General features: G+C 36.2%; 1 protein-coding gene across 1 annotated transcript; it reads right to left on the bottom strand.

Moving 5' to 3' along the window:
• Nucleotides 1-1,827: 1,827 nt before the first annotated feature.
• Nucleotides 1,828-17,090, bottom strand: LOC114257309 (F-box/kelch-repeat protein At3g23880-like). Its single transcript, XM_082888639.1, has 2 exons — nucleotides 15,665-17,090; nucleotides 1,828-2,110 (listed from the first exon to the last, which is right to left on the bottom strand). The coding sequence occupies exons 1-2, from the start codon at nucleotides 16,243-16,245 to the stop codon at nucleotides 2,011-2,013; spliced, it is 681 nt and encodes a 226-aa protein (XP_082744765.1). The 5' UTR covers nucleotides 16,246-17,090; the 3' UTR covers nucleotides 1,828-2,010.
• Between the last annotated feature and the right edge of the window lie 9,167 nt (nucleotides 17,091-26,257).

Raw genomic sequence — 26,257 nt, 5'->3', positions numbered from 1 at the left:
AAATATTTACAAATTCATGAAAAAATGTATAATTTTAATTATTAAAATTGATAATTTTTTTAACCTATTTGTAATTTTTTTTAGAAACTTAAGTGTGTGGCAAGATTGGTGTTACCCAAAAAGCAACTTAAGAGGGGTGAATTAGATTTCTACAAATTAAAATTAATAATACGTCAATAAAATTAACTACTAGTACAACAAATTATTAACAAGCATAATGATGAACTAAGTAGTAAATGATCAAGTAAAATAACAATGAAGTATAATTAACATACAGGATAAATCAAATGATTAACACATGAATACTAGATAGCTATAGCAGTAGTAGGAAAGTAAAGAGATTAGGGAAGAGAAGACAAACAGATTTATAGTGGTTCGGCTTCAACCAAGCCTACATCCACTCCTCAAGCTTCACTTGAAATTTTTCACTATCTTCTAGCTTCATAGAGGTGCTAGCAACCTCTTTACAAATAGAGCAATCCTTCACGGATTTTACACAGACTTCACATGTCCAAACCCTTGCAAATCTTAGGTGATTCACAATCACTCTCCAGATTTCAAGAACACAATGTTTGCAACACTTTTACAAGATGAAATAGTATTTTTGCTTTCAAAAAAAGCTTACAATAAATATCTCTCAAAGATAGATATATAAAATGTGTAAATCTCACACAGGAAAGATGGGCTTAAAGCTATAAGCTCAATGTATAATTTCTGAAAAAAGATGCGAGTGATTATAGATCAAAGAATATTTTCAGATTTTTTTGTAACTTGTTTACATTAGAGGCTTTGGTATATATAATGAAAATTATAGTCGTTTATAACCGTTGTAGTCATTTGAATTTATAGTCATTTATAACCGTTGTACTTCCTCATTACCAATTTGAGTATCTTGCACTCCATCATTATAAATTTGAATATCTTCCACTTGAACCTTTTAAACCTTTTGGCCTTTTAAACCTTTATAGCCGTTGGACTTCCATCATTACTAATTTGAATATCTTTCACTTGAACCTTTTGGCCTACTGTTGTGCTAGGCTATTTGAACCTTTATTTTGAGTTGTTTGAACTCCTGATTTAATCAAATATTAAATACATTCTAACAATATTTAAGATAAAAGTTTAGGTGAGAAATAATGAGACAAATTAAATTTTGATTCTATTTTTCTCTTTCAAATAAATTATCAAAATAAATTTTGATTAAAATATAATTAAATAAATCATCGAAATAAATTTTGAATTCTATTTTTCTCTTTCAAATAAATTAAAACATAATTAAATAAATCATTAAAATAAATAAGTCTAACAATTGGTTCCAAATTCCTATTAATCTTTGAGAAGTTATTTTGTACTCTATAAGGGCACTGAACCAATGGCCGCAAGAACCATACATTAGTCATGTGATTTCTGGGGGCATTGAAACGTTACTCTCAAAAAAACACAATTTTTTGTTAATTGTCATACAAGGAGGATTAAAGCTGCACCATTCACATATCATTGAAAAATATTGGCAACAAATCATTTCTAAATATTGGCAACAATAACCATGCCCCATATGAACTTGTACAAAAGATTGTACAATGCTCACAAGTAAAAGAAATGTAGTGGGCGAAAATGAAAGTCTATCCAAGTCAATTTGCATTTGCAAGGACATATGCACAATTCATGTGTATATATCAGTGTCTAATAAACATATGATGGAAGGCTATGAAGCCAACCCATTCACATTCCACTGCTTGACTAAAAGCAAACAACTTTCATCAACACAAAAAGAACATTTGATATAAACAAAACGAAACTTTTGTAAGAGTTTCATAGAAATGCCCAAGTCATGCATGATTCAATTTTCGATGGTTATGATTCTAGCTTCTTCAGAAAGTTCAGATAAAACATTAAAACAAAGTAAAATCCACAAAAGGTGATACATGTTTTCGACAAGGATGACATTGCAAAACTCCTCAAAAAGACTACTTTTGGCTGCATCAATTTCCCCACCAGCACTTACTGAGTTTAATCACCAGCCGATGAGAAATTAAAATCCGAATCCGTATCTGCATTTTCTTCCTTCAAGAAAAGAGCTTTCTCTCCCAGTAATTTGAACTCACCACACCTACATCAATAGTCATGATTAAGTCGAGCACAATTTTGAAAAATCTAACAATTAGCATAATTCTTCACACATATATTTTGAACTTTGTTCTTGTAATTTGTTTATCTTTTTGTTGAACTGTGACCTCCTAATGAAGTGCATGAATTTTGGAAAATTGGCCATAGTCCAATTGGTTTGTTTTGTACTCTTAGGTTTTTACTGTCAAACATTTCAAAATATATGAGAATTACACCACTATGCTTTAACTCACTGAAAGCTTGTAGGCACCATATAGATCCAAAACTAACTACAAGCAACATGGTTCCAAAAAACTTCATGGATCAGTGAAAAACAAATGAATTGCTAGATCAGTTCTGCATATAAAGAATTTTATCTTCAACAAGTTCACATTGAACACAAACCATAATAATAACTTCTCCAGACAGATTATTATTGTGCATTTGACAACTCACAAACAAAAAGAAAAAAAAGTATTGCATATGATGCATTATTCTAGCAACAATTTTAATTATTGAGGATATGAAGTGAGGTAAGGAAAATAAAATACAGTAATTGATGTGATAGTACATAAGAAAATGAAAAAAGAAAAGAAAATAATTTGACTACTCAAATTTTTTAAGCAAAAAAAAAAAAAAAAAAAGAAAGAAAGAAAAAAGAAGAACGTAAAGTTACCCCAACAACTACAGATGAACTTCACAAAGGAGGTTTGATAAACTTATTAAGTGTTTAAGGCTATATAGTTCCAATGGACTTAAGTGTGTTTGATGATGCACAGTCACTAAGTTGGGATCAATTGAGGATGATAATCTTCATATTTTATATTTGTTAAATAGGACCATATTATGGCACTGAAATATATAATTAATGTAGGGATATATTTTTGAGTACCAACACGTGGTAAGGTGACGCCGACGTGTCAGCCGAGGTGTTACGTGTCAGGGTCATAACGCCGAGGTGATCTTGGCAATGCCGAGGTTATCTCCGAAGATATCGGAATCCGAGATAAACGGATAAGAGATAAGGGACAAGAGTCCTAGAATGAAGAGGAAACTTAGCCAAGATAAGGATAAAGCTCTTAGAGAGTTTATCTTTATCTCTTGAAGAGTCCAAAGTAAGTACTTAATTGGAGTCCATGGAAGTCAGGCTTCTGGTGGGATTAGGATTAAGTAAATTATAAAAGAGAGGCACCCCCGTGGGTCTAAGGTACGCAAATTTATGCTTTGAGTAGTAAGTTTAGCACTTGATTATCTTTGAGTGATATACTGACTTGATCGTCGGAGTGCCCCCGGGTGGAAGAGCCACCGCCGGAGCCTTTTCTTTCTGTTACAGGTTAGCTGAAGCCATCTATTCTGCTGGTGCTCTCCAGCTGGTTACTAAGCGGGCAGTGTAGTCAGAAAATCACTCACACAATTTGGCGTTGTCTGTGGAAACTTAGAAGAATAGATGGCCAGTAACGGACAGAAGGAAAACATTGGGGCTGACACTCCTGCTAGGAGTGACAGACCAATTGACCTTGACGTTGAAGGAGACAACCACAATGCAGAAACTCATGACCAGGGCCACGGAGAGAAAGACGTCGGCCAGGAGGGCAACACTTCGAAAAGGAAAGACCAAGGCAAGTACTATAACGAAGATAACCTTCAGGTATGGAGGGATAGGTGCCTATGGAGGGATGATGAAGTAAAAGAATTGACAAACAAGTTGGCAGACCTACAGTCGGTCGTCAACTTCATGATGCAAAACAATGTCATGCAGCCACCATACCCGCTGCAGGATACGCCGATGCCAGCAACTAATACCCAGAAGGGAGGAAGAAGAACAATCCCCGAAGTCCCTCAGCACACCAGGAGCGGAAGGCACTCTCATCGACCTTCCAAGGAAGTCGGATGAGAGGAGCCGAGACGAGAGGAGTCCTGAAGAACGTATCACACGAAGGACCCAGAGCCCAAAGAACATCGGCATGTTCAAGGGCAGGCGCTCTGCTTTGACACAACACATGGAGAGAGATCAAAACGAGCGCACCACGAGGCCGAAAGTAGTGTGCCCAAAAGATTGAAGTCCAAAGATAGCCAAGCTCCAGGGAGGAGTAAAGAAGACTTGAGAGATTACCTCAAGAGGAAACAACAGAATGCTGAAGCCGAGGTAACTTCCCCGGTTAAACCGAAGACACCATTCTCGGTGGAACTGGACAAATTTGAAACACCAAAGAGATTCAGTATGCCGAGGTTCCAAATATATGATGGTAAGTCAGATCCCAACTTTCACGTTGGACTATACCTGAATTCAATGGCATTATATAGTGGGAATGAGCCGTTGCTCTGCAAAGTATTCCCCTCATCCTTCGGGAAAATTGCATCAGATTGGTTCCATAAATTACCAAAGAGAAACGTAAAGACTTGGGAAGGCCTGGCCGAGATGTTTGTGGCCAGGTTTGTGACAAATAAACTACAACCCTTGAGGGTCGACGCACTGATGGCTTTAAAAATCACCAAGGATGAAGGCCTTAGGGCCTACGCAAAAAGGTACTATGAGATGTTCAATCGAATACCTGAATACAACCAAGAGGTAGCAGTCGTGTCTTTCAAGAATGGCCTGAAAGATGACTGCCCACTACAGAAGTCTTTGGCAAAGACATTGCCAAAAAGTATGGAAGAACTCATGGCGAGAATCGAGAAGTACGCCAGAGCCGAGGAGGATGCGTCGGGAAATAAAGAAACAAAGCAGGAGAAAGGAAACGGCTCGCCGAAGCGAAGCCGAGGTAGCAATGGACCGACCAAACAAGAAACGGAATTGAGGGCTAAACAGGCAGTAACGACTATATTCCGAGTCCCGATCCACAAAGTCTTGGTTCAAATACGAAACCAACCCTATTTTAGAGAATCGACAAGAACACCGGGGGAATTCATGGGAAGAAACGTCGGTAGGCGTTGTGCTTACCACAATGAAGAAGGGCACCCAACTCAGGGCTGCAGAGCCCTAAAAGCATACTTAGAAGACTTGGTAAGGCAAGGACATCTAAGGGACCTTGTTGATGAGGCCAGGACTAGAGAAGAACAGGCAAGGTTGCCTCAAGCACCAGCAGCTCCGCCTCCCCCAGCTCAGCAACCACAGGCAGGAGGACCACAGGTGGTTAATGTAATTCACTCAAAAGTGAACAAAAACGACATACGATGGGAGACCCAGAAGGTAAAACACCTACAGCACGTGAACCAGGTCGGACATAAAAGACCTCGGCCTGAAGAATGCCAGGGACCGACAATAGCCTTTACTGAAGCCGACCTAGAGATAGTCCAGCATCCACATAATGATGCCTTGGTAGTATCCCTCCAGGTTGGGGAGTGCCAAGTGAAACGCATCCTGATTGATCAAGGCAGCTCTTGCGACATCATGTATGTTAGATGTTACAAAGAGCTGGGCCTTCATCCTGATGACTTGGAACAATCCAATGGCCCGATGGTCGGCTTCAATGGAACGCCGACATGACCACTGGGCGCAACAAGCTTGGAAGTACAAGCCGACACTAAGAAGATCATGACAGAATTCATGGTGACTGACACACCTTCGCCATACAACATCATCTTGGAAAGGCCATGGTTGCATGCAAGGGGGGCAGTTCCCTCAACGTTGCATCAACTACTACGGTTCCCAACAGAGCATGGGATTGAAGAAGTCAGAGGAGATCAACTGCAGGCAAAGAATTGCTCCATGGCAGCAATGAAATCCACCTGCAACATTCAAGAGCCAGAAAAGGCAGAAATTGAAGATGAGGACGTGGAAGTCCTAGAAGACGTCGGTAAAGAACCAGCCGAGAAGAGCGAAGAGGCGCTAAAGAAAATCCTCGTCCAAGATGAGGATGAAGAACACTTCTTTCTTCTCGGCTTGGGCTTAGCCGAAGAAGAAGAAAAAGAGTTTGAGACTTTTTTAAGAGCAAATAATGAGGTGTTCGCCTGGACACCTTACGAAATGCCTGGCATTGACCCCGAGGTCACTTGCCATAAACTGAATGTTGACAGGTCGGCCAAACCTGTAATTCAGCAAGCCAGAAGACCGACGTTGATACACGTCGAAGCAGTAGAAGAAGAAATAGTTAGACTTCTGGAGGCCAGGGCCATTAGAGAAGTACACTACCCAACGTGGCTATCCAATACAGTAGTGATAAAGAAGAAGAACGGTAAATGGAGGGTCTGCGTAGACTTTGCCAGCCTCAACAAAGCATGTCCCAAAGACAGCTTTCCCCTGTCCAAAATTGACCAGCTAGTAGATGCCACTTCAGGGCATGGAAGAATGAGTTTTCTGGACGCCTACAGGAGGTACCATCAGATCGCCATCTACCCCCCAGACGAAGAAAAAACCGCATTCATCACCCCAAAAGGCCTGTACTGTTACAGAGTAATGCCTTTCGGGTTGAAAAATGCAGGAGCAACTTACCAAAGGCTGGTAACCAAAATGTTCAAACACCTGATTAGCCGAACAGTAGAAGTCTACATCGACGACATGGTCGTGAAGACCAAGGAACCTAAGGGTCATCTTGCCGACCTAAAAGAGGTCTTTGATATACTCAAAACATATCGGCTCCACTCAACGCATCGAAGTGCGCGTTTGGAGTTAGATCAGGTAAGTTTCTGGGGTACCTGGTAACAAAAAAGGGCATTAAGGCCAGCCTAGATCAAATCAAGGCCATCCAAGAGTTGAAGAGTCCAACGTCGGCAAAACAGGTGCAGATGCTAACTAGAAGGGTCGCAGCCCTAAACAGATTCATCAGCAGGAGTTCAGACAAATGTAAACCTTTTCTTTAACCTGGTGAAGAAGGCTACGGACTTCCTATGGACTGAGGAATGTGAGGCCGCTTTGGCCGACCTAAAAACGTATCTGACCACGGCCCCAGTCCTCTCAACACCTGAACTTGGAGAAGAACTGTTTTTGTATTTGGCAGTTTCAGAACACGCAGTAAGTGCAGTGCTAATTCGAGAGGAAAAGGGAGAGCAAAGGGCTGTTTATTATGTAAGCAAAACCTTGGCCGATGCAGAAACAAGGTACCTACCACTGGAGAGATTAATACTGGCCTTAGTAATGGCCTTAAAGAAGTTGAACCATTACTTTCAAGCGCACAAGATTATAGTGCTAACAGAGCACCCACTGAAGTCCTTGTTACAACAAGGAGACTTAACTGGAAGAATAGTAAGATGGGCAGTAGCCTTGGGACAGTACGACCTGGAGTTCAAGCCGAGAACAGCAATTAAGGGCCAAGTTTTGGCCGACTTCGTGGCCGAATTCACGCTAGAATCCATCAAACAACGGACTCCCTTAACCCAAGATGAACGATGTCCAAGCAAACAAGGAGAAGCCCAGCCAAAGGCAAAAGAACAAGGAAAGAAAAAGCTCAGACCCTGCAGCATTTACATCGGCGACTCCTTTCGCCTGTTTGTCGATGGGAGTTCAAACCGGCAAGGAGCGGGGGCAGGAGTAGTGTTAATATCTCCTGATGGGGAGATATTGGAACAGTCTATTCGATTAGGGTTCAAGGCCTTAAACAATGAGGCAGAATACGAAGCACTGATTGCAGGACTAAAGCTAGCAGTGGCAGCAGAAGCAGATGAGGTAATAATTTTTTGTGATTCACAACTTATAGTAAATCAAACAATAGGAGAGTTTGCAACCCAAGATGAGAGGATGTCAGCATACGCAAAGGAAGTCATCAGGCTGGCAGCCTTGTTTCGCAACTGCCGACTTCTTCAAGTCAGCCGAGATGATAACAACCACGCCGACGCGTTGGCCAACTTGGTAAGCTCAATGCAAACTGGAAAAACAAGAACAATAATGATTGACTATCTGTCAAGCCCGAGCATAGAACAACCAATCACAGAGCAAGAAGCAATGTGTGTGGACTTAGGACCAAGCTAGATGGATGCAATTGTTGCATTCCTGAAAAAGGGAAAGCTGCCAGAAGACCATAAGGAGGCACACAAGGTCAGATTGAAGTCGGCAAGATTCAATCTGACAGCGGACGGACATCTCTACAAAAGGTCCTTCACTAGACCCCTTTTAAAGTGCGTACACCCTTTGCAGGTTGAAGATTTTATATACGAAATTCATGAAGGGATTTGTGGAAGCCACGCTAGGGGCAGATCACTAGCTCACAGGGCCATTATCCAGGGGTATTGGTGGCCCTACATGCAAAAAGATGCAGAAGCCTACGTGAAGAAGTGTGAACAATGCCAAAGGTTCACACCTTTAATACACCAGCCAGCTGCTGACCTGAACACTGTATCCAGTCCATGGCCATTTGCCCAATGGGGCATGGATCTCATTGGGCAGTTGCCCCAAGCAACTGGGCAAAGGAAGTACTTACTGGTAGCAACAGATTACTTCACGACGTGGATAGAAGCAGAACCTCTTGCCAAAATCCGAGATGTGGATGTCAAGAATTTCATATGGAGAAACATCATCACTAGATTTGGCATTCCAAGAGCAATAGTTGCCGACGACGGAACGCAGTTTGACAGCAAACTTATCAAGAACTTCTGTGCGAAATTCAAGATAAAGAATTACTTTTCAACACCAAGTTTTTCCCAAAGCAATGGGCAAGCAAAAACATCCAACAAAGTAATTCTGGACGGGATAAAGAAGAGACAGCCGGCAGCAAAAGGAAAATGGGTAGACGAGTTGCCCAATGTGCTCTGGGCATATCGGACTATGCCGAGAAGATCAACAGGGGAAACCCCATTTGCCATGGCCTACGGCACAGAAGCAGTCATTCCACTGGAGATCGGCATCCCAGGGATCAGAACCCAGGGAGTAGAGAATGGGACCAATGACATACTTCTAGCTCGAGATCTGGATCTCTTAGAAGAAAGAAGGGAGAAAGCTGCAATTCAGCTCGCAGCGTACCAGCAGCAGCTTGCTAGAGCTTACAATAAGAAGGTCAATCCAAGGGATTTTCGGGTCGGTGACCTAGTTCTAAGAAAAGTTGTTGGCAACAAGAAGGATCCCAGAGAGGGCAAACTTGGCCCAAACTAGGAAGGACCCTACAGAATCACTTCGGTATTGGGCAATGGAGCATACCGACTTGAAGACAATGAGGGCAAAGCATTGCCAAGACCCTGGAACACTTATAATTTGAAATTTTTCTATCATTAAATGTTCCTTGTTATTTTTTACCGACATCATCAATAAAATTTTAGCAAAGACTTGTAAATTGATAAAAGATGCATAATGATTGTTTCTGAATAATGAGAACCCAAGTGGAACTCAGGTTCACATTGGGGGCAGAGAAAAGACAGTAATGCTTAACGCTTGTTAAAATTTGTAGCAATTTACAAGTTGAAGTTAAGCCGAGATAATTATTTATCTTCACTTGTTGAAATTTGTAGCAATTTACAAGTTGAAGTTAAACCAAAGTATTGCTTAATGCTTGTTATTTGTAGCAATTTACAAGTTGAAGTTAAGCCGAGATAATTATTTATCTTCACTTGTTAAAATTTGTAACAATTTACAAGTTGAAGTTAAACCAAAGTAATGCTTAACGCTTGTTGAAATTTGTAGCAATTTATAAGTTGAAGTTAAGTCGAGATAAATATTTATCTTCACTTGTTAAAATATGTAGCAATTTACAAGTTGAAGTTAAACCAAAGTAATGCTTAACGCTTGTTAAAATTTGTAGCAATTTACAAGTTGAAATTAAGCCGAGATAATTATTTATCTTCACTTGTTGAAATTTGTAACAATTTACAAGTTGAAGTTAAACCAAAGTAATGCTTAACGCTTGTTGAAATTTGTAGCAATTTACAAGCTGAAGTTAAGCCGAGATAATTATTTATCTTCACTTGTTAAAATTTGTAACAATTTACAAGTTGAAGTTAAACCAAAGTATTGCTTAACGCTTGTTGAAATTTGTAGCAATTTACAAGTTGAAGTTAAGCCGAGATAATTGTTTATCTTCACTTGTTGAAATTTGTCGCAATTTACAAGTTGAAGTTAAACCAAAGTAATACTTAACGCTTGTTGAAATTTGTAGCAATTTACAAGTTGAAGTTAAGCCGAGATAATTGTTTATCTTCACTTGTTGAAATTTGTAGCAATTTACAAGTTGAAGTTAAACCAAAGACAAGAACTTGCCGAGGTAGATCATCGGTTGGCATAACCGAGGTGTGTCACCCCGAGAAGGTTACACAAAGGAAGAAGAGTATACATATGCAGAATATTCTAAGTATAGAATCATGCAAAGACAAAAAAGAAAAGACAGGAGTGCAAGCACTTAGAAAAGAAAAGTTATATTCATTCACCAAAAAAAGGGCACATCGGCCATACAAAAAGCATACATTGATTCCAAAAGATAAAGAAGCAACAAAATACAAATAAGCAAAAAAAAAAAAAATGAAGCTAAGACTCCTCTCTATCCGTTGGTTGAAATTGAAGATCAGATGCTGGTTGAGAAGACATCCCAGTAGCCTTATCCGCCGCTATCTCGGCATCAATTTCTTGCAGAGTTTTTTCTACATTCTTGTCTGCAGAGGAGGTGTCGGCTGGTGCATTCTTGGGAACAGCTTCTATGGGAACCTCATCACCTTCCTCATCCTGAGTCAAGTCTAGGACTTGCTCATTCTGAGGAGGGGACTTGGCCCCATCAGCATCCTTGGATTTTCTCACCAAGGCCTGATCCTCATCTTCATTATTTCCTCGGATTCGGATTCGCTGACGTCTTGGTTTGAAGGTTGAATTGGAGGAAATGGCAGAGGAATGGCATCAGGTTTTCTTAATGGCGAGTCCTCTGGGACGTTAAGTTTTTTCAGAAGGGACATCCAACCAAGGGTAAAACCCTTGTTGCATGCCTCATTCACTTGCTGTTCGTAAGCATCAGTGACGTCGGCCATGCCTTGGGCATATGCCTTTTCATCAGCTTCTTTTATTTCGGCGTCCTTGGTGGCTAGAGCCTCCTGAAGCTCTTTTTCAGCCTGGGCCATTTTTTCTTCTGCTTCTCTCTTTTGAGACTCAGCCACTTTCCTGATGGCTTCAGCGGCCTCAGCCTTCTCTTCGGCATTGGTCTGGGCTTTTATCGCAGCCTTGGCTTGGTCTTCCAGTTTTTTCATCTTCGATTGAAGACCTTTGTTGGTCTTTTGGAGGGAAGAGAACTCCCTCTTCATCTCAACAAGCTTTTCCCGATTCTCAAAAGACTGCATTGAAAATGAGTGGGCATGCTGGATGGCCTGAAAGAAAACAGAGGTGTTAGAAAATACTCAAAATATAAAATAAAAAGGAAGGAAAGAGGAAAAATACCAAATAGAAAACATTTACCTGAACAGAGTGCTGAAGCATTAGAGCATAGTTCTCATATTCACTATACTGGGCATTTCGCTCCAGGTTGCCCGGAAGAAGCAGGGCGGTACTGAGTGCGACGCCGACGTTTATATCATCGGCACTATCACTTGCCATGACAGGCTTGTCTTCCAAAGTAATTGTGAGGGCCCAGGGGGCATCGGGCTTTTTTGATCCCGAAGTTGTTGCGGAAGAAGACCTCGGCTTCTTTGGTTGTTGGGATTCTGATGGTTGAGACTCAGAGCGCCTCTTCCCAGTAGAAGGCTGAGATTTATCACTCTCAGCCAACTTTGAAATAGGCAGAGTGTCTTCAGACTCAACCTAAGCTACCTTGGCCTTTGGTTGAGCCTTTTTTATTCTCTTTGGCTTCGGTAGAGGAAGGGTTTGTGCAGGTTGATCGTCGACAGATGATGGAATGCTGGCCAGAAGATCTTTTACAACTGGTTTTAGACGGCCATCTCGGCAGTAAGGACAAGTCGTTGCCGACGTTTTCGCTCTGATATCGGGACCAAATATGAAGCCGAGGTTGATGGCTGATCAGCTGGATCAGATGTTGATCCTTGATCTATTCGTGATGTGGATACAGTCAATGGAGTTGTAGCAGAAGGTGGAGAGAGGCTTTTCTTCTTCCTCTTAGGGACGTCGGGCAAGGTTGACTTATAAGTTGGGATAAAATTAAGGAGCAGAGCCTTTCTTTTGTGGATTGGCAAGTCCAGAAGTTTCTTCAAATCCTTGCTGGGAACAAAGGATTGACGAAAATTTTTCGGTGGCTGACGAACAGCTGCAAGGAGAATAGACGTCAGAAACAGACAAAGTATCTAAGACTTCAAAAGAAAACAAGCAAAGCTGAATATTGCGCTCTTACCCTTGCCCTCTAAAACTGAACGAGGAAGAGGGTAGAGATGGACGTCTTCATCTGGAGCAAACTCCCAATTTCTCGAGGTAATGAAATAGTCATCTCCAGCCCCCTTGTTGGAGTCTGGGAGGTCGGCTACGATTTTGAATTCTGTAGACCTCGGTTTAAGGTAATAAATGTAGCCTTTTTGTTTCAAATTAAGGGCACACATGGTATAGCAGTACTAGATATCGGCTAGGGTGATCCTAACGTTTTCCTGTTTAGCTAAGGCAATAATGTCGTAGATCACTCAATAAGAGTTAATGGCCAGTTGCATGGGATTCAAATTGTAGTAATGAAGAATCTCGCGAAAAAGGATGTTAAGTGGAAACCGGAGTCCACATTCGATAAAGGCAACCACAGGGAAGGGCATGGAGTTTTCGATAAGCATGATGGAGTCATCATCCCCAGCCAACCTTAGATTGACATCGGCTGGGATTTCAAACTCTTTTCTAAAAAATTCCAGCTTAGAGGGGAAGTTTACCCGATGTTCCCACATACCCATGATGTCGGGGTAACTAAAGGTATTGGGTTTCAATAAGAAGATGGTTCAAATAAGGTTATTGGGACCTCGGCAAAAAACCTAGGTTTTAGTTGATGAAGAAATTTGAAAGGGATGTTTCAGTTTTGCCCTAAAAATGTGGGTTCTACAAACAAATCCCAAACCTAAAGCTATGAAGATGAAGATCAAAGGCACAGATCTGGAAAAGATACAAAAAATAGAAAACAAATACGAAGTTTCAGAATCTAGAACAGAGATGGACTATCAAGAACATGAAGAATACAAAGGGTTAAAGGCCAAGAACAGTGGCAAGGCGTGCAAGAAGAACTATGAACAGTACATGTATTTAGGGCATAAGCAAAAAGCGAAATCAACACATTCAGGTATATGAATCGCAAATTAAAAGTTTCAATAGATACAGTAAAGGCAACAGGTAATGAAGAATATTAACAGAATTGAAAACGAAAGGAACAGTAGCTTACCAGAAAAAAGTGAAGCCGGTATGAAGATTGTCGAAGTCAGACGAAGGTTGCAGGAGTAACGGAGTAGCGAAAGCTTCACAGAAAGGAAGAATGAAAGACAATTGCAGAGCTTGGAGCTTGAGCAATGGCAGATTCGAAAGAAAGAGTTTAGAGAGAGGAAAAGCAAGAGAAATCAGATGCAAAAGTGGAAAAATGAAGAAAGGGGTAAAGATTTTGTCAAAAATGAAAACGGTGGCAAAAAAGTAATCAATACGCCTAGAAGAGCGCATACGTCAGATGGCGCACGTGAGAAAGAGATGACTTATGGACGCGTCACAGGCACGAGCCAGTAAGAAAGAAACGCGTGATTAAAAACGGTTGAATTATGGTGTATGACAGCTCATACGCGTGGAAGGGTTCTTGAAATTCTTGTTCTTCAATAAAAAGATATCGGCCAAAATAATGATCTCGGCTGAGATACTAAAAACCGACGTACTGGAAAAACGGAATGATATAGGTTCCATCACCTCAGAATGCCGAGATAATAGAACCTAGGGGGCAGTTGTGGGGATATATTTTTGAGTACCGACACATGGCAAGGTGACGCCGACGTGTCAACCGAGGTGTTACGTGTCAGGGTCATAACGCCGAGGTGATCTCGGCAAGGCCAAGGTTATCTCTGAAGATATCGGAATTCGAGATAAGCGGATAAGAGATAAGGGACAAGAGTCCTAGAATGAAGAGGAAACTTAGCCAAGATAAGGATAAAGCTCTTAGAGAGTTTATCTTTATCTCTTGAAGAGTCCAAAGTAAGTACTTAATTGGAGTCTATGGAAGTCAGGCTTCTGGTGGGATTAGGATTAAGTAAATTATAAAAGAGAGGCACCCCCGTGGGTCTAAGGTACGCAAATTTATGCTTTGAGTAGTAAGTTTAGCACTTGATTATCTTTGAGTGATATACTGATTTGATCACCGGAATGCCCCCGGGTGAAAAAGCCACCGCCGGAGCCTTTTCTTTCTGTTACAGGTTAGCTGAAGCCATCTATTCTGTCGGTGCTCTCCAACTGGTTATTAAGCGGACAGTGTGGTCAGAAAATCACTCACACAATTAAAAACAAATAACATGGTTTCGCAAAGAATAAATTTTGAATGTTTCCTTAAATAATTAGTAAATTTATTTGAAACTTGAAAGGAAGTTCTCTTTGTCTCTAAAAAAATAAAAATAAAATATAAAATATAAATCTTCATATCGTGCTTTGCATGTAATTGGTATACTTCATACAGTTTTCACCAAACCCTAGTTACTTGCTACACACGCACGCATATATATATATCAATTTTTAAGACTCTTATAGGTTTGGAAGAAGCAATAAGTCTTATTCAATGAAACCATGGCTAAGGAACCCCCCCCCCCCCCCAAAAAAAAAAAATACAAAAAATAAAAAAGTACCAAAGCTTTTCAAGATCATGTCTTCATACTAATTTTCTTCATTTCCCAGGTAAACATTAGTTTCTATTTTCAAATAACATTCAGAACTATCATGCGATAGTACCCACAAGACACACAAAACTAGTATGAGAACTCATCTCATTTCAACCTATTATATTGTTGAAGTAACAGCAAAGGAGTTTTATGGACAAAACTAAATTTTTAGATATATACTTGCTCCGTGTATGCCTAATTAGACTAGTTCACAATAACCAAATAACAAGAAAAATATCGTAAAAAAAAGCAAGCTAAATAGAATAAATCCTAAAGTCTATGTTCACATACTTCAAAAGAACGATTTGCGACAGCCAAAACTCCAATATCAACAAACCAACCAACCTTAGCATCAAACATCGACATGTTACCCTGCGCCTTTACTATGGAATGGAGTTCCACGCACAATCTCATACCTCCCTTGAATCACACTGGATTCCTCAACCTAAATTGCACCACTATGGCCTCCAACAACCCGTTACCACTCACATGCCTATATGGCAACCTCACCCCTTTTTTTTACAATCACCAAACCGATAAATTCAACGAGCACTCACATACCTTGGACACCCATAACAATTGTCCAACACAAGGTGTAGTATTTACAAGAGAACAATCCAATTGAAGGCATTCATCCAACTATATAGTCTTTTGAGGTTCATGGTTGTCATGTGATAGTACTCTTCTCGAAAAGATCACAAAGAGAAAATTCTTCTCCTAAGCAATTTCCCAAAAAAAAAATAAAAAAATAAAAAACTGTCATGAAATGATAAGGGTATACATGTTTTTCTAACTTCAGAATGTAGCAGCTGAGAAAACTAAAAGCAAACAAGCGCACACACACAATCTACAAATCAATCAAAGCAATGGCAATTATAAAAGTAAACTAGCACACTTCTACCTTGATTTGATATTCGACACAGCTAGATTATCTCCCATCACTATGTCCTTGAGTGAAATGAAGCTTGGAATGTAAGCAATTGCCTCAAATCTTGATTTAATCCCAGAAAGCTTTAGAAATATCAATTCCCATTTTTTGGGGTCATAATAATACACAGCATTGCTCATACGATGAAAAAACAAGATGGCTCCATTCCTCAAGTAACTCATTGGTTCATATAAACCACGAAGCCACCTCCAATGATCAGTCATTGTACTAATACTAAACTGTTTTGTCCAAGACCCTTGAACACCGTATTTCTCCATGACCCACAGCTCAATATATTCAAAATAAGAGGAATCACATATGCAAAGCTGGCCTCTTAATGCTCCAATGGACATGTTTGGCTTCTCGGAATGGCAAACGTTGCTTCTTTCATGAGGAGGTGGTGGAAATGATTTGAATTCGTCATTATCAAAGTCGAAAGAAATTATATAATCTGTATTGTTAATGTCAAACCAATGAAGAGTGCTATTGAGATAGGTGGCAGCTCTTAGTTTATAGCTGTAGGTTGAGTGAGGTGCACTGCCAATAGTTTCCATGACCCTGTACCAAGTGTATGTATTTCAGCAATCCTACTACTGTATATTCCCCTGCCTGAAATGGGTTCGCGAGTCAATTGACATTCCTGTTGATCAAACATCCTAATCACCTTAGTCTATGGACTAAAGCCCAAACCACAATCACTGAACTTTTTGGCACTCGGATGCTTAGCAGTCTGTGTAGGAATTATAAACTCGCCCGTGATTGGATTACACACAACAACAGGATAATTCTGCAATGGTTCAGACAAACAAAGCAACCCATTGCAAGAATTCACTACATTGAGCTTGCGATCTTTAGGAATCAATTTAATACACAGTTTTCGCTTAACACCACTTTTACAACGAAGATGATTCATATTGGCATCAGTGCCTTCACTGTTGATCACCAATTCTGCATTGTGCAATGGGATTTTTAACTTATCAAGCTTCATATTGAGATGGCGGTCACAATCCCATTTCAGATACCCATAACAATCGCAGTACCCAAGATCGAAACTGGTGTTGGTTTCAGGCGGCTCAACCAAGTAAAGGGTTCTGGATACGCGCGTAGGAGCTAAGGATTTAACCAGAGGATACGCCTCTCCTTGGGCAAAGTGCAACTTTGCGAATTCAGGGCCTGAGATTAAATTGTGCCAAGGTTTACATACACATTAGCAAATGAGTATTCTCTTTACAGTGAGTCTTAGCAGAATATCAACACAGATAGGCCTTGGGAGGTCTGTTATGGAACTACCCAGTTTCTGATTTTGCTCGTCTTCAAATTCATACACTTCTTTGTCACCTTTGCGGGTGTTGAGAGTCCTAGATTTTCTCCCTCTTCTGCTGGCCATTTTTTCTGGAAATCTACAAGAATTGGGTTTGAATTGGAGCTAAAATGTGTCACATAGAACAAACGCTCAATAACAATGATTAAAAGACCCAATTGTTTCAATAAACAGAAAGAAGAAAAAGAAACAAGGATAATTTCAAAATAATAACATCTACCATGGTGTCTCAGACCATCTCCAACCCTTTTACCAATTTTTTCTTTTCTTCTTTCATCAAATTATCTCCAATCCTTCATCTTTTCTTTTATCAAATTTAAATTTGATGAAGTGTTCACAAATCCAATCCTTTCATCAAATGTTTATCAAATCAAAGGAGAGTCATTTTTTTTTTCATCAAATTGAAAATTCATCAAATTTGAATCTGATGAAAATTTGAACAGATGAAACATTGGAGATGATTTTTTTCCATCAAATTCGATAAAAGGAAAATTTGGGGAAAAAAAAGAATTTTTAAAATGATTTTGATGAAAAGTTGATAAAATGATTGGACTAGTTCATACCAATTACCAAATCAAATTTTTACTCAAATTTAGAATCAAATTAGATGAAAATTTTGGTGAAGGGTTAAGTATCAAAAAAACAGAACCAAACATCAAAATTGAGGCAGATATAGCAGTTTAACTTTAGAACCATCGCATGATATTTTGATCCTCTCCATTGCATATTTATAATGGAGAGATTCCATTACATCATCCAATGGTAAGTGTAAATATATTTTTAAATTTAAAATAATTATAAATTTACATTTGTGTTTCATAGCCATCTGATAAGAAATGGAAATCCTCCATTACATGAATGAAATGGAGAGGGTGAGGTTATAAATTTATGAGACTCGCATTCGATTGTTCCGTTGCAAATTACAATTATTGTTATTCAAATTAGATTCCGATAAACATTCTATAATTGGCTATTTTTTAATTCTACAACTAATAATGCAAAACAAACATGTAATTAAGATTATATATATCTGTGAGTCAGAATCCTCTAGAGAGTGACTTTTCGTAGAGTGAAATGATTATTATATCGTAAAATTCGATAGAATTAAATTTTAACCATTCAAAAAATCACTTTAACAGAAATCAATTTAGAAGATCCACACTCATATTTTCATATCTCTTGCAAAACAAATATGAATAAGATAAAATATTTTTATCTCACTGATCCAACACTAATTTCATGAATTGTTATTCCTTTCACTATTAATCCAAACTCTTGAGAGAGAGAGAGAGAGAGAGAGAGAGAGTGTGTTACCAGAAAGCAATCTAAGGCCTTGTTTGGCAACAGGCCAATTTAGCTAAAAAGTCAAAAAGTTACTAAAAAAGTCAAAAAGCCAACAATACATACTAAAAAGTCAAAGATTCTTTTTTCTCTCTACTTTTTGCACATCTTTTCGTAAAAAGTCAAAAAGTCATCCCAAACATACTAGTTTTTTTTAGCTCATATTTTAGCTAAATAGCCAAAAAGTTATTAAATTACCCTGTTCCCAAACGAGGCCTACTGGCTTGGTTTGGGAAGTGGGTTGGCTTTTTGGCTTTTTTGGCTATTTTAGTCTGAGCTTTTGGCTATTTTAGCCTGGGCTAAAAAGCTAGGTTTGGGAAGGGCTTTTTGACTTTTTTAACTTTTTTTGTGAGAGAAGAGTATAATGATTATTGGTTGGATGTGATGTTTTGTTTGTTGTGGCTCAAATAGCATATTTTGTCTTTTATGGCTAAAAAAGCCAAAAAAGCCTCAAATCTTGCTTCCCAAACGGTGCCACAAAGATAAATGCGTGTTCAAAAATTTTTAAAAAACAAGGTTATATTTTAAATTGATTCGAACCGGTCTAAATAATGTTTTGGTATAGGTTTTAATGGTTAATTAGCATGTCACCGTGCTATGCATGAGATAAAATAATGTATTATTTATTGAAAATATAATAATTATATTTAATTTTTTGTATTTTTTTCTCTCGTAAATAAAATTTTATTTATAAGTTTAAAAGTTTTGTTTCAAATGTTCCTTTACTACAATATTTACTCATAAACATAGATTAAAATTGTTGTGTTAACAATTAACAATTAAAATTATGCTTTGTTGTAAAAAAAAATGGCATAGTTCTAATACTTCACTATTTTCGAATAAAAATATATGAATTTTAAAAAATTGTTATATTAGTGTTTGAAAGGAAAATAATTAAAGAAATTTTAAAAACTTAATGAATAAAAAATAATAATTTAAAATATCAAAAAAAAGTTAAAAATGAATAAAAACTTTAAAAAGATGTGATTACAATTAAAACTAATGTCATATTTATTTATACGTATAATTTTATTTGGATATTATTTATATTTTAACATGCTTATTGAAAACAAAAATAAATAAAAATAAAAATATCAATCAGTGTGTTTGGTTTGAGTTTTCTTGATTAAATTTTTTGAAAATTGAGTTTTTTGGTTTTCGTATTCTTTTGTTTTTAGTGAATATTTTTTAATTTTAAATATTTTTTTTACTTTTTTAGATGCACCTTAGTTAGATGTATCTAAAAAGTAAAAAATTTGTGAAAAAATATTTTAAAATATTAATAAATACATAGAAATACAAAAAATATACTGAATTCTTTTATTTTTTTATATTTTTGGTATTTAGTGAATTTTTTATTAAAAAAATTTACAATTTTTTTACTTTTTAGTTGTATTTATGTTAGGTGTGTCTAAAAAGTAAAAAAATTACTTAAAATATTAAAAAAATTCAGTAAAAACAAAAAAAAAAGGAAAATAAGAAAGTAGAATTTTCTGAAAAGTGTTTTCTGAAAAATAAAAACAAGCAAGCTGAATAATTTTGAGTTTTAAAATATGATTATGTAGACTTGTTATATTAACTTTTGGAAGGAACATATTGAAATTTTTTTACAAAAATTGAATTTTAGTCATTGAACAAATCTTATAAGATTTATAAAATAAAATTTAAAATAGAAAGAAATTAATGATATTGCAACATATGCATTTTAACAATTTTAAATTTTGAAAAAAATAGATTAAGACTTTGAACTTCAATTATTGCACAACATTTTTATTTATATAATAATATAAACAAGGATAGGTAATAGATGGATTAAAATTAATTATAAATATAGTTATATGTAAAAGGATATGGTTTTGTCTAGTTACACTTTAAATTCTAAAATTTATTTTTTAACTTCCTATATAAAAAGATTCAAAATTTTAAATTACATATGATTTTTTTCTAAAAATATATGAACTCACAGTGGAGTAGAGAGATAAGTACCATAAAGAAATAGAGGAGCTACACATATTAAAGATAAATAATTAAATAATTGACTAACACCTTTAATAATTTTGAAAAAATTGATTAAAATTAAAATTTTCTATTTATAATTTTGAAAAACTATTACATACCTTTGAAATAATGCTTTGCACTAACTATCAATTAACACATATCATGATATTAAAAGTAAATTTTTTTTAAAAAATGTAATGATATACAAACATAAAATCAATACAAAAAACTTAATAATAAAGATTTGGTTTGGATTTTATCTATCACTTTATTGTGAGTGACATGTTTTTTTATTATACAAATGACCCTATCACACCATTTTAGTAGAAAATTTCTAGGAAAACAATATTAACCAACCAAAAATAGTTATAAACAAAAAACAGATAATGATTTATAGAGAGGAGGGAGAAATGATACACAAAATATGGAATACAAAAATAAAAAAATAGTCATAGATAAAAAAGAAAAAGAAAAAAGGGTATACCTAAAAGATAAAAGAGTCTATTTAAAGAATAGAACAGATTAAACATAAACTAATCTCCAATTTATCTCAAATAAAGTTAAAAAATGATGAGTTTCATTATTCCATAAATATAATATTTATAGGGCAAGCAAGACATGAAAGGTTTGGAAGAAGTATAATAGATTCGTTTGGGAAGTGGGTTGGCTTTTTGACTTTTGGCTTTTTGGCTATTTTAACCTGAGGCTAAAAATCTCGTTTGGGACAGACTTTTTGATTTTTTTGACTTTTTGTGAGAGAAATAATGTAATGATTATGTGTTAGATGTGATATTTTGTATTATTAAGCTAAAAAAATCTATTTTGTTTTTTTGTAGCTAAAATAGCCCCAAACCCAACCCAACCCTTCTTTCCAAATAGAGGCAATGTATGATGACTAAGATTTTTGGATAGAAGAAATAATTGGTTAAAGAAAGAGTGCATTTCTTTCCTAAATTATAAATCATGGAATCATTATAAAAAAATAATAAATTATGAGATTTTTCTAAAAAATTATATATAATATAGATGTGCTTAAATTTGTTTGGGAATAAAATTGTATTTAATTATGGAATAGAAAAAGAATCTAGATATAAGGTTTAATTTTTATTTTATGTTAGGCTTAATTTTAAGTTTATATTGATTAGACCAATTGTGAAGTATTTTAATAGTATATATTTTATGGAAGGTCAGAGGGTTTTCTTTTCATTAGATTTATTTTAGGAAAGAGAATATTGTATGAGATTTTATATTCTTTTTAGAAAATTAGATTTAAGGTTTTAAAACACTCATGGCCTCTAAGATGAAAAGTCACTTTGGTATAATATATAGCATAGATAAATTGTGAGATTTAGGAAAAAAATGAATATTAGGGGAGAGATTTTAGAAACTTGTAATTCAATTTTTTATTTTTTAAATCTATAGTTATTTTGTTAGCCAATAGTATTATTTTTAAATATTTTTAAAATTACAAAAAATTAGCAATTGTGGTTTTACGTTCTTTTTAAACTATAATGTTTTTTAAAAAATATATATATATAATTATTTTGTTATGAGATGAGATTTGTGTTTTTTTTTTTTTAATATATAGTTACTTTATTATGAGATGGAATTTAGGAAAGAGAGAAATATTGGGGGGAGAGATTTTAGGAACTTGCAATTCAGAATTTTAGATGATTTTTATTTATTTTTTAAATCTATAATTACTTTATTAGCCAATAGAATTATTTTTAAAATTACAAATATTTTTTCCTTATATAATATACTAGCCTATCACACGTGCTATGCACGGGATAATTATAGATATTTATATATGTTTTAATTTTTTTCAATATATAAATTATGTTTTTTAAGATTTTTTATAAAAATAATTTAACAATCTTATCACTAACCATAGTGTACAGGAGAAATTAAAAAAACTACTGCAGTAACTATGCACGGACTGTATCTATAATTATTTGTATGAGGAGATTTTAAATGCTAATAAGATATTTTGATCAAATCAATAAATGCAGACATGTGGATTGGAAAAAGTTAATAAATGTTGATCAGGGAATTTTGACCAAATCAATAAATGCTGAGATTTTTTTTTTAAATCAAAAATTTTAAAAATTAAGATTGAAAGATTGGAGCTCCCACAAGGCTTGGGGTTTAGAAACCCTATTTTTCTTAATATATTTATAATTATCTATATATGTGAATTGCGATTTTTAAATGTCTTTTTTTTTTTAAATGTCTTTTTTTTCCCTTTTTATATTATATTAAAGTTTAATATTTTGATAATAATCATATGTGTTTGACTTTTCAAGAATTTTTTTATCCTTGTTTTTAATGCATTAAAGTATTATTACGAAGGATAATAATCATATCTGTTGAGACTTTTCAAGGAATTCATATGTGTTGGATTTCAAATAATTTTTTTGGAAAATGCTAGAGGTCCCAAATTTTCTACCAAATAAATGACCAAATGTCTCACATGGGTGTGGGGCCCACAAAATTGCGGACCCCACACCCATGTGCCCCACACCCATGTGAGACATTTGGTCATTTGTTTGGTAGAAAATTTGGTATCCCTAGCATTACCCAATTTTTTTTATACTTGTTCTTAATGCATTAAAGTGTTATTATGAGGGTAAGACTTGGAGGTTGGGAAAAGTTAATAAATGCTAAGATTTTTTTTTTTTATAAATCAAAAAATCAGGAAATTTAGATTGGAAGATTGAAATTCCCACAAGACTTGGGGTTAGAAACTTCCTTTTACTTAATATATTATATAGATGTAAATAGATAGATATATCTTTTTATTTTTATTTTTATTTTTGTGTGGTTTCCATTCGGGTATTTTTTTTTCAATTTATTTAAGATGGAGTTGTGTGTATCTTTTTTTTGTTTTTTTAAATTTAATTTATCTGTGGTTTCTATTTGTTTTTAATTATTATTATTTAGGTAAGTTATGATGTGAGTTAGATATGTGATAGACATGTGAGTTTTATTGATTTAAAGTTTATTTAGATAAACTTTAAAGATTTGTTTTTTTAGTATTTTAGTTTTTTTTTGTTATGTTATAATATAATATATAAAATATAGGTAGATATCTACAACTTTAATAAAAAATATTATCTGATTTTTTTGGGAAGAGAAAAAGAATGCAAGGTTTAATATTTTTTTTTGAAAATTTGTGAGAGAGATTAGGAGGGAGAGATTATGAAATATTTTTGTTATTAAATAAATAAATCAGTCAATAGTTTTTTTTAATCTATTTTGTAAATTAAAAATCAATAATTTTGGAAAATTGATTAATTTGTTCTATTAAATTGATTTAAAATTTTGATAGATATACATAAAAAAAATACATAATTATATTGATTAATTTGTCATATTAAGTGATTTAAAATTTTGATAGATATACATAAAAAAAAATACATAATTATATTATTAAATCATAATTCAAATTTAGATGTTATATCTTTTTGAGATCCATAACTAAATTCTTATATTTTTATTTTTATTTTTGTGTGTAACCATAATGTATGGGAGAAATTGAAAAGAGTGTTACAATAATTATGAGAGACGTCAAAAGGGATTGTGGGTTGGGAGAAGTTAGTAAATGCTAAGGTTGGGTTGGGAAAAGTGAATAAATGCTGAGATTTTTTTTTTTAAATCAAAAAATTAGAAAATTAGGATTAAGAGATTGGAGCTCCCACAGGCCTTGGGGTTAAAAATCCCATTTTGCTTAATATATAGTATAGATAGATATAGATATTTATATTTGTTTTAGTTATTTTTTAATATACAAATTATTATTTTTAGATTTTTTATAAAAATAATTTAATAATCTCATCACTAACTATAGTGTATAGAGAAATTGAAAATGGTGCTGCAATAACTATGAGAGAAGTAAAAAAGACTTGTGGATTGAGAAAAATCAATAAATGCTGAGATTATTATTATTTTTAAATCAACAAATTAGAAAATTAGGATCGGGATATTAGAGCCCCCACAAAACTTACTGGTTAAAAACTCTCTTTTCCATCTAGATATAGATATAGATATAGATATATATAGATTAAGGCTTGTTTTGGAAAGTTAGTTAAAAATTAACTTTTTCACTTTTTTTATTTTTTTTGAAAAAACGTATAAAAAAATAGAGAAGTGATATGATTTAAAATAGGTTAAAAGCCAAAAATTAACTTTTAACTAAAGTTTCCAAAACACCCCTATGGTTCACTCCACAGACCTTAAAGTTTAAGAAAAAAAATTGCATTGAAGTGTTTCGTGTTTTTATTAATTTGGCCCCGTTTGGCAAGTTGAATTTGGGTTAAAATAGTTAGGGTTCGTTTGACATTAGTTTTTTTAGTCAATTTTTTTGTATTTTTTAGTTTCGTTTAGTTTTTGTTTTAGGATCTTTTAAAATTTTGTGTAAAAAAAGTGTAATGATTTTGGGTAAAAAAGTAATATTTTGCCTTATTGATTTATATAACTGTACGGAGAGCAAATATTCCGGCGTGCCCGTATTCCTTTCTTCCGAGTTCCGTCGATATCCGATCACCTGCGAGCAAATAACGGTGAGCTACCCGGCGGTGTGTGGCCGGAAACACCCTCCGACGGTCAAATTAGCACACACCTTGGAGGGAATAGAGAGAAGGGAGAGAGTCTTTGAGTGTAAGGATTTTCTTACAGAGATGTTCGTCTGTCGCATATGGGGGGCGCAGACATGCTTATATACCTTCTGAGCCCCATATCCACTCCCTGTCATCTCCTGACACGTGGCTCTGCTATCCCATCTGTCAGCATAAACCATGCCATTCATCACCTGCTCTCAACTGCCTGTCAGCACAGCCGGAGCTCGGCAGCCGAGCTGCCCTACCTCGGTCGTACCATGCTTCATACCTTAAACGCCTAACCGGATAAAGAAATGAAGGACCGGGCTAGGCAGCATCTCGGCAAAGCCTAGCCCGGGCTCCTCCTTTGGTCGGCCTTCTCGCCGGTCAATCAACTACCTCGGCTGACTGCGCCTTTCCGAGCGCCGGACTCTCAGTCTGTCTGGTTTCGACCATCCTCGGACCGAGCATCCTGGTCTGACCGGTCACTTCCTGGCCGAGCAGCTTCTGCACGGTCCGGGGCAGCACACACTCAGTCCAAACTCTGCCCGGCCCAAGTTCTGGTAGCCCATCTCCGGGTGAACAGTCGATCATCTCGGCCCAATGCTCTGCTGGGCCCTCAACTTGCTCGGTCTATACCTCGGCCCAACACCGGATCATAAATCACCCTCTCAATTGCCCCTTAATCCTGTCCGCGAAAGCGTGACTGGGATTATTCACTTCGACCGAGATAACATTTCTCCGGTCGTCAAGTTGCCAAGCCTTGACCGAGCTAGTTGACGTCATTGTCTGCAGATTTGACCGGTTATATTCCTCGGCCGACCTGTTCTTGTCGAAAGTAGCTCGGTTGGCTCTTCGTCTTTTCAACCCGTCGCTTCAGCCCCGACGTAGCCATAAATGGGGACACGTGGCGGCCTGCCATTCGGCATCGGGCAGCCAACCCGCCGTTTTTGTCAGAATTTGAATTTGGGCGGACTCCCCCTTGCTTATACATACGAGACCTCCCCCAAACTCCAATCCCTACTGCCATTTCGATATTCAACCTCAGAGCCCCAGCACTCTCGTATTCAAATCTTCTGCCATTCTGCCATCCTTCGCGTTTTGGAAGAACACCCTCAGCCATTCACAGGTAAGGTACTCGATCCCTCTTACGTTGCTATTTTCTTTTATTTTACACACATTAGGGCACAAAAACGTAGCTTTTAGGGCATTGATCGTCACAAACCTCCCACTGTTCTTGGCGTTCTTCGTCTCCCTGAAGAACGCTGAAGAACTGGGGTGAACCGGGCTCTGGGCCTACTTTTGATC

This window comes from Camellia sinensis, chromosome 9 (genome assembly GCF_055761805.1).
Source record: "Camellia sinensis isolate YWXY chromosome 9, ASM5576180v1, whole genome shotgun sequence".
NCBI lineage: Eukaryota > Viridiplantae > Streptophyta > Magnoliopsida > Ericales > Theaceae > Camellia > Camellia sinensis.
This window is presented reverse-complemented; position numbering and strand designations above follow the sequence as displayed.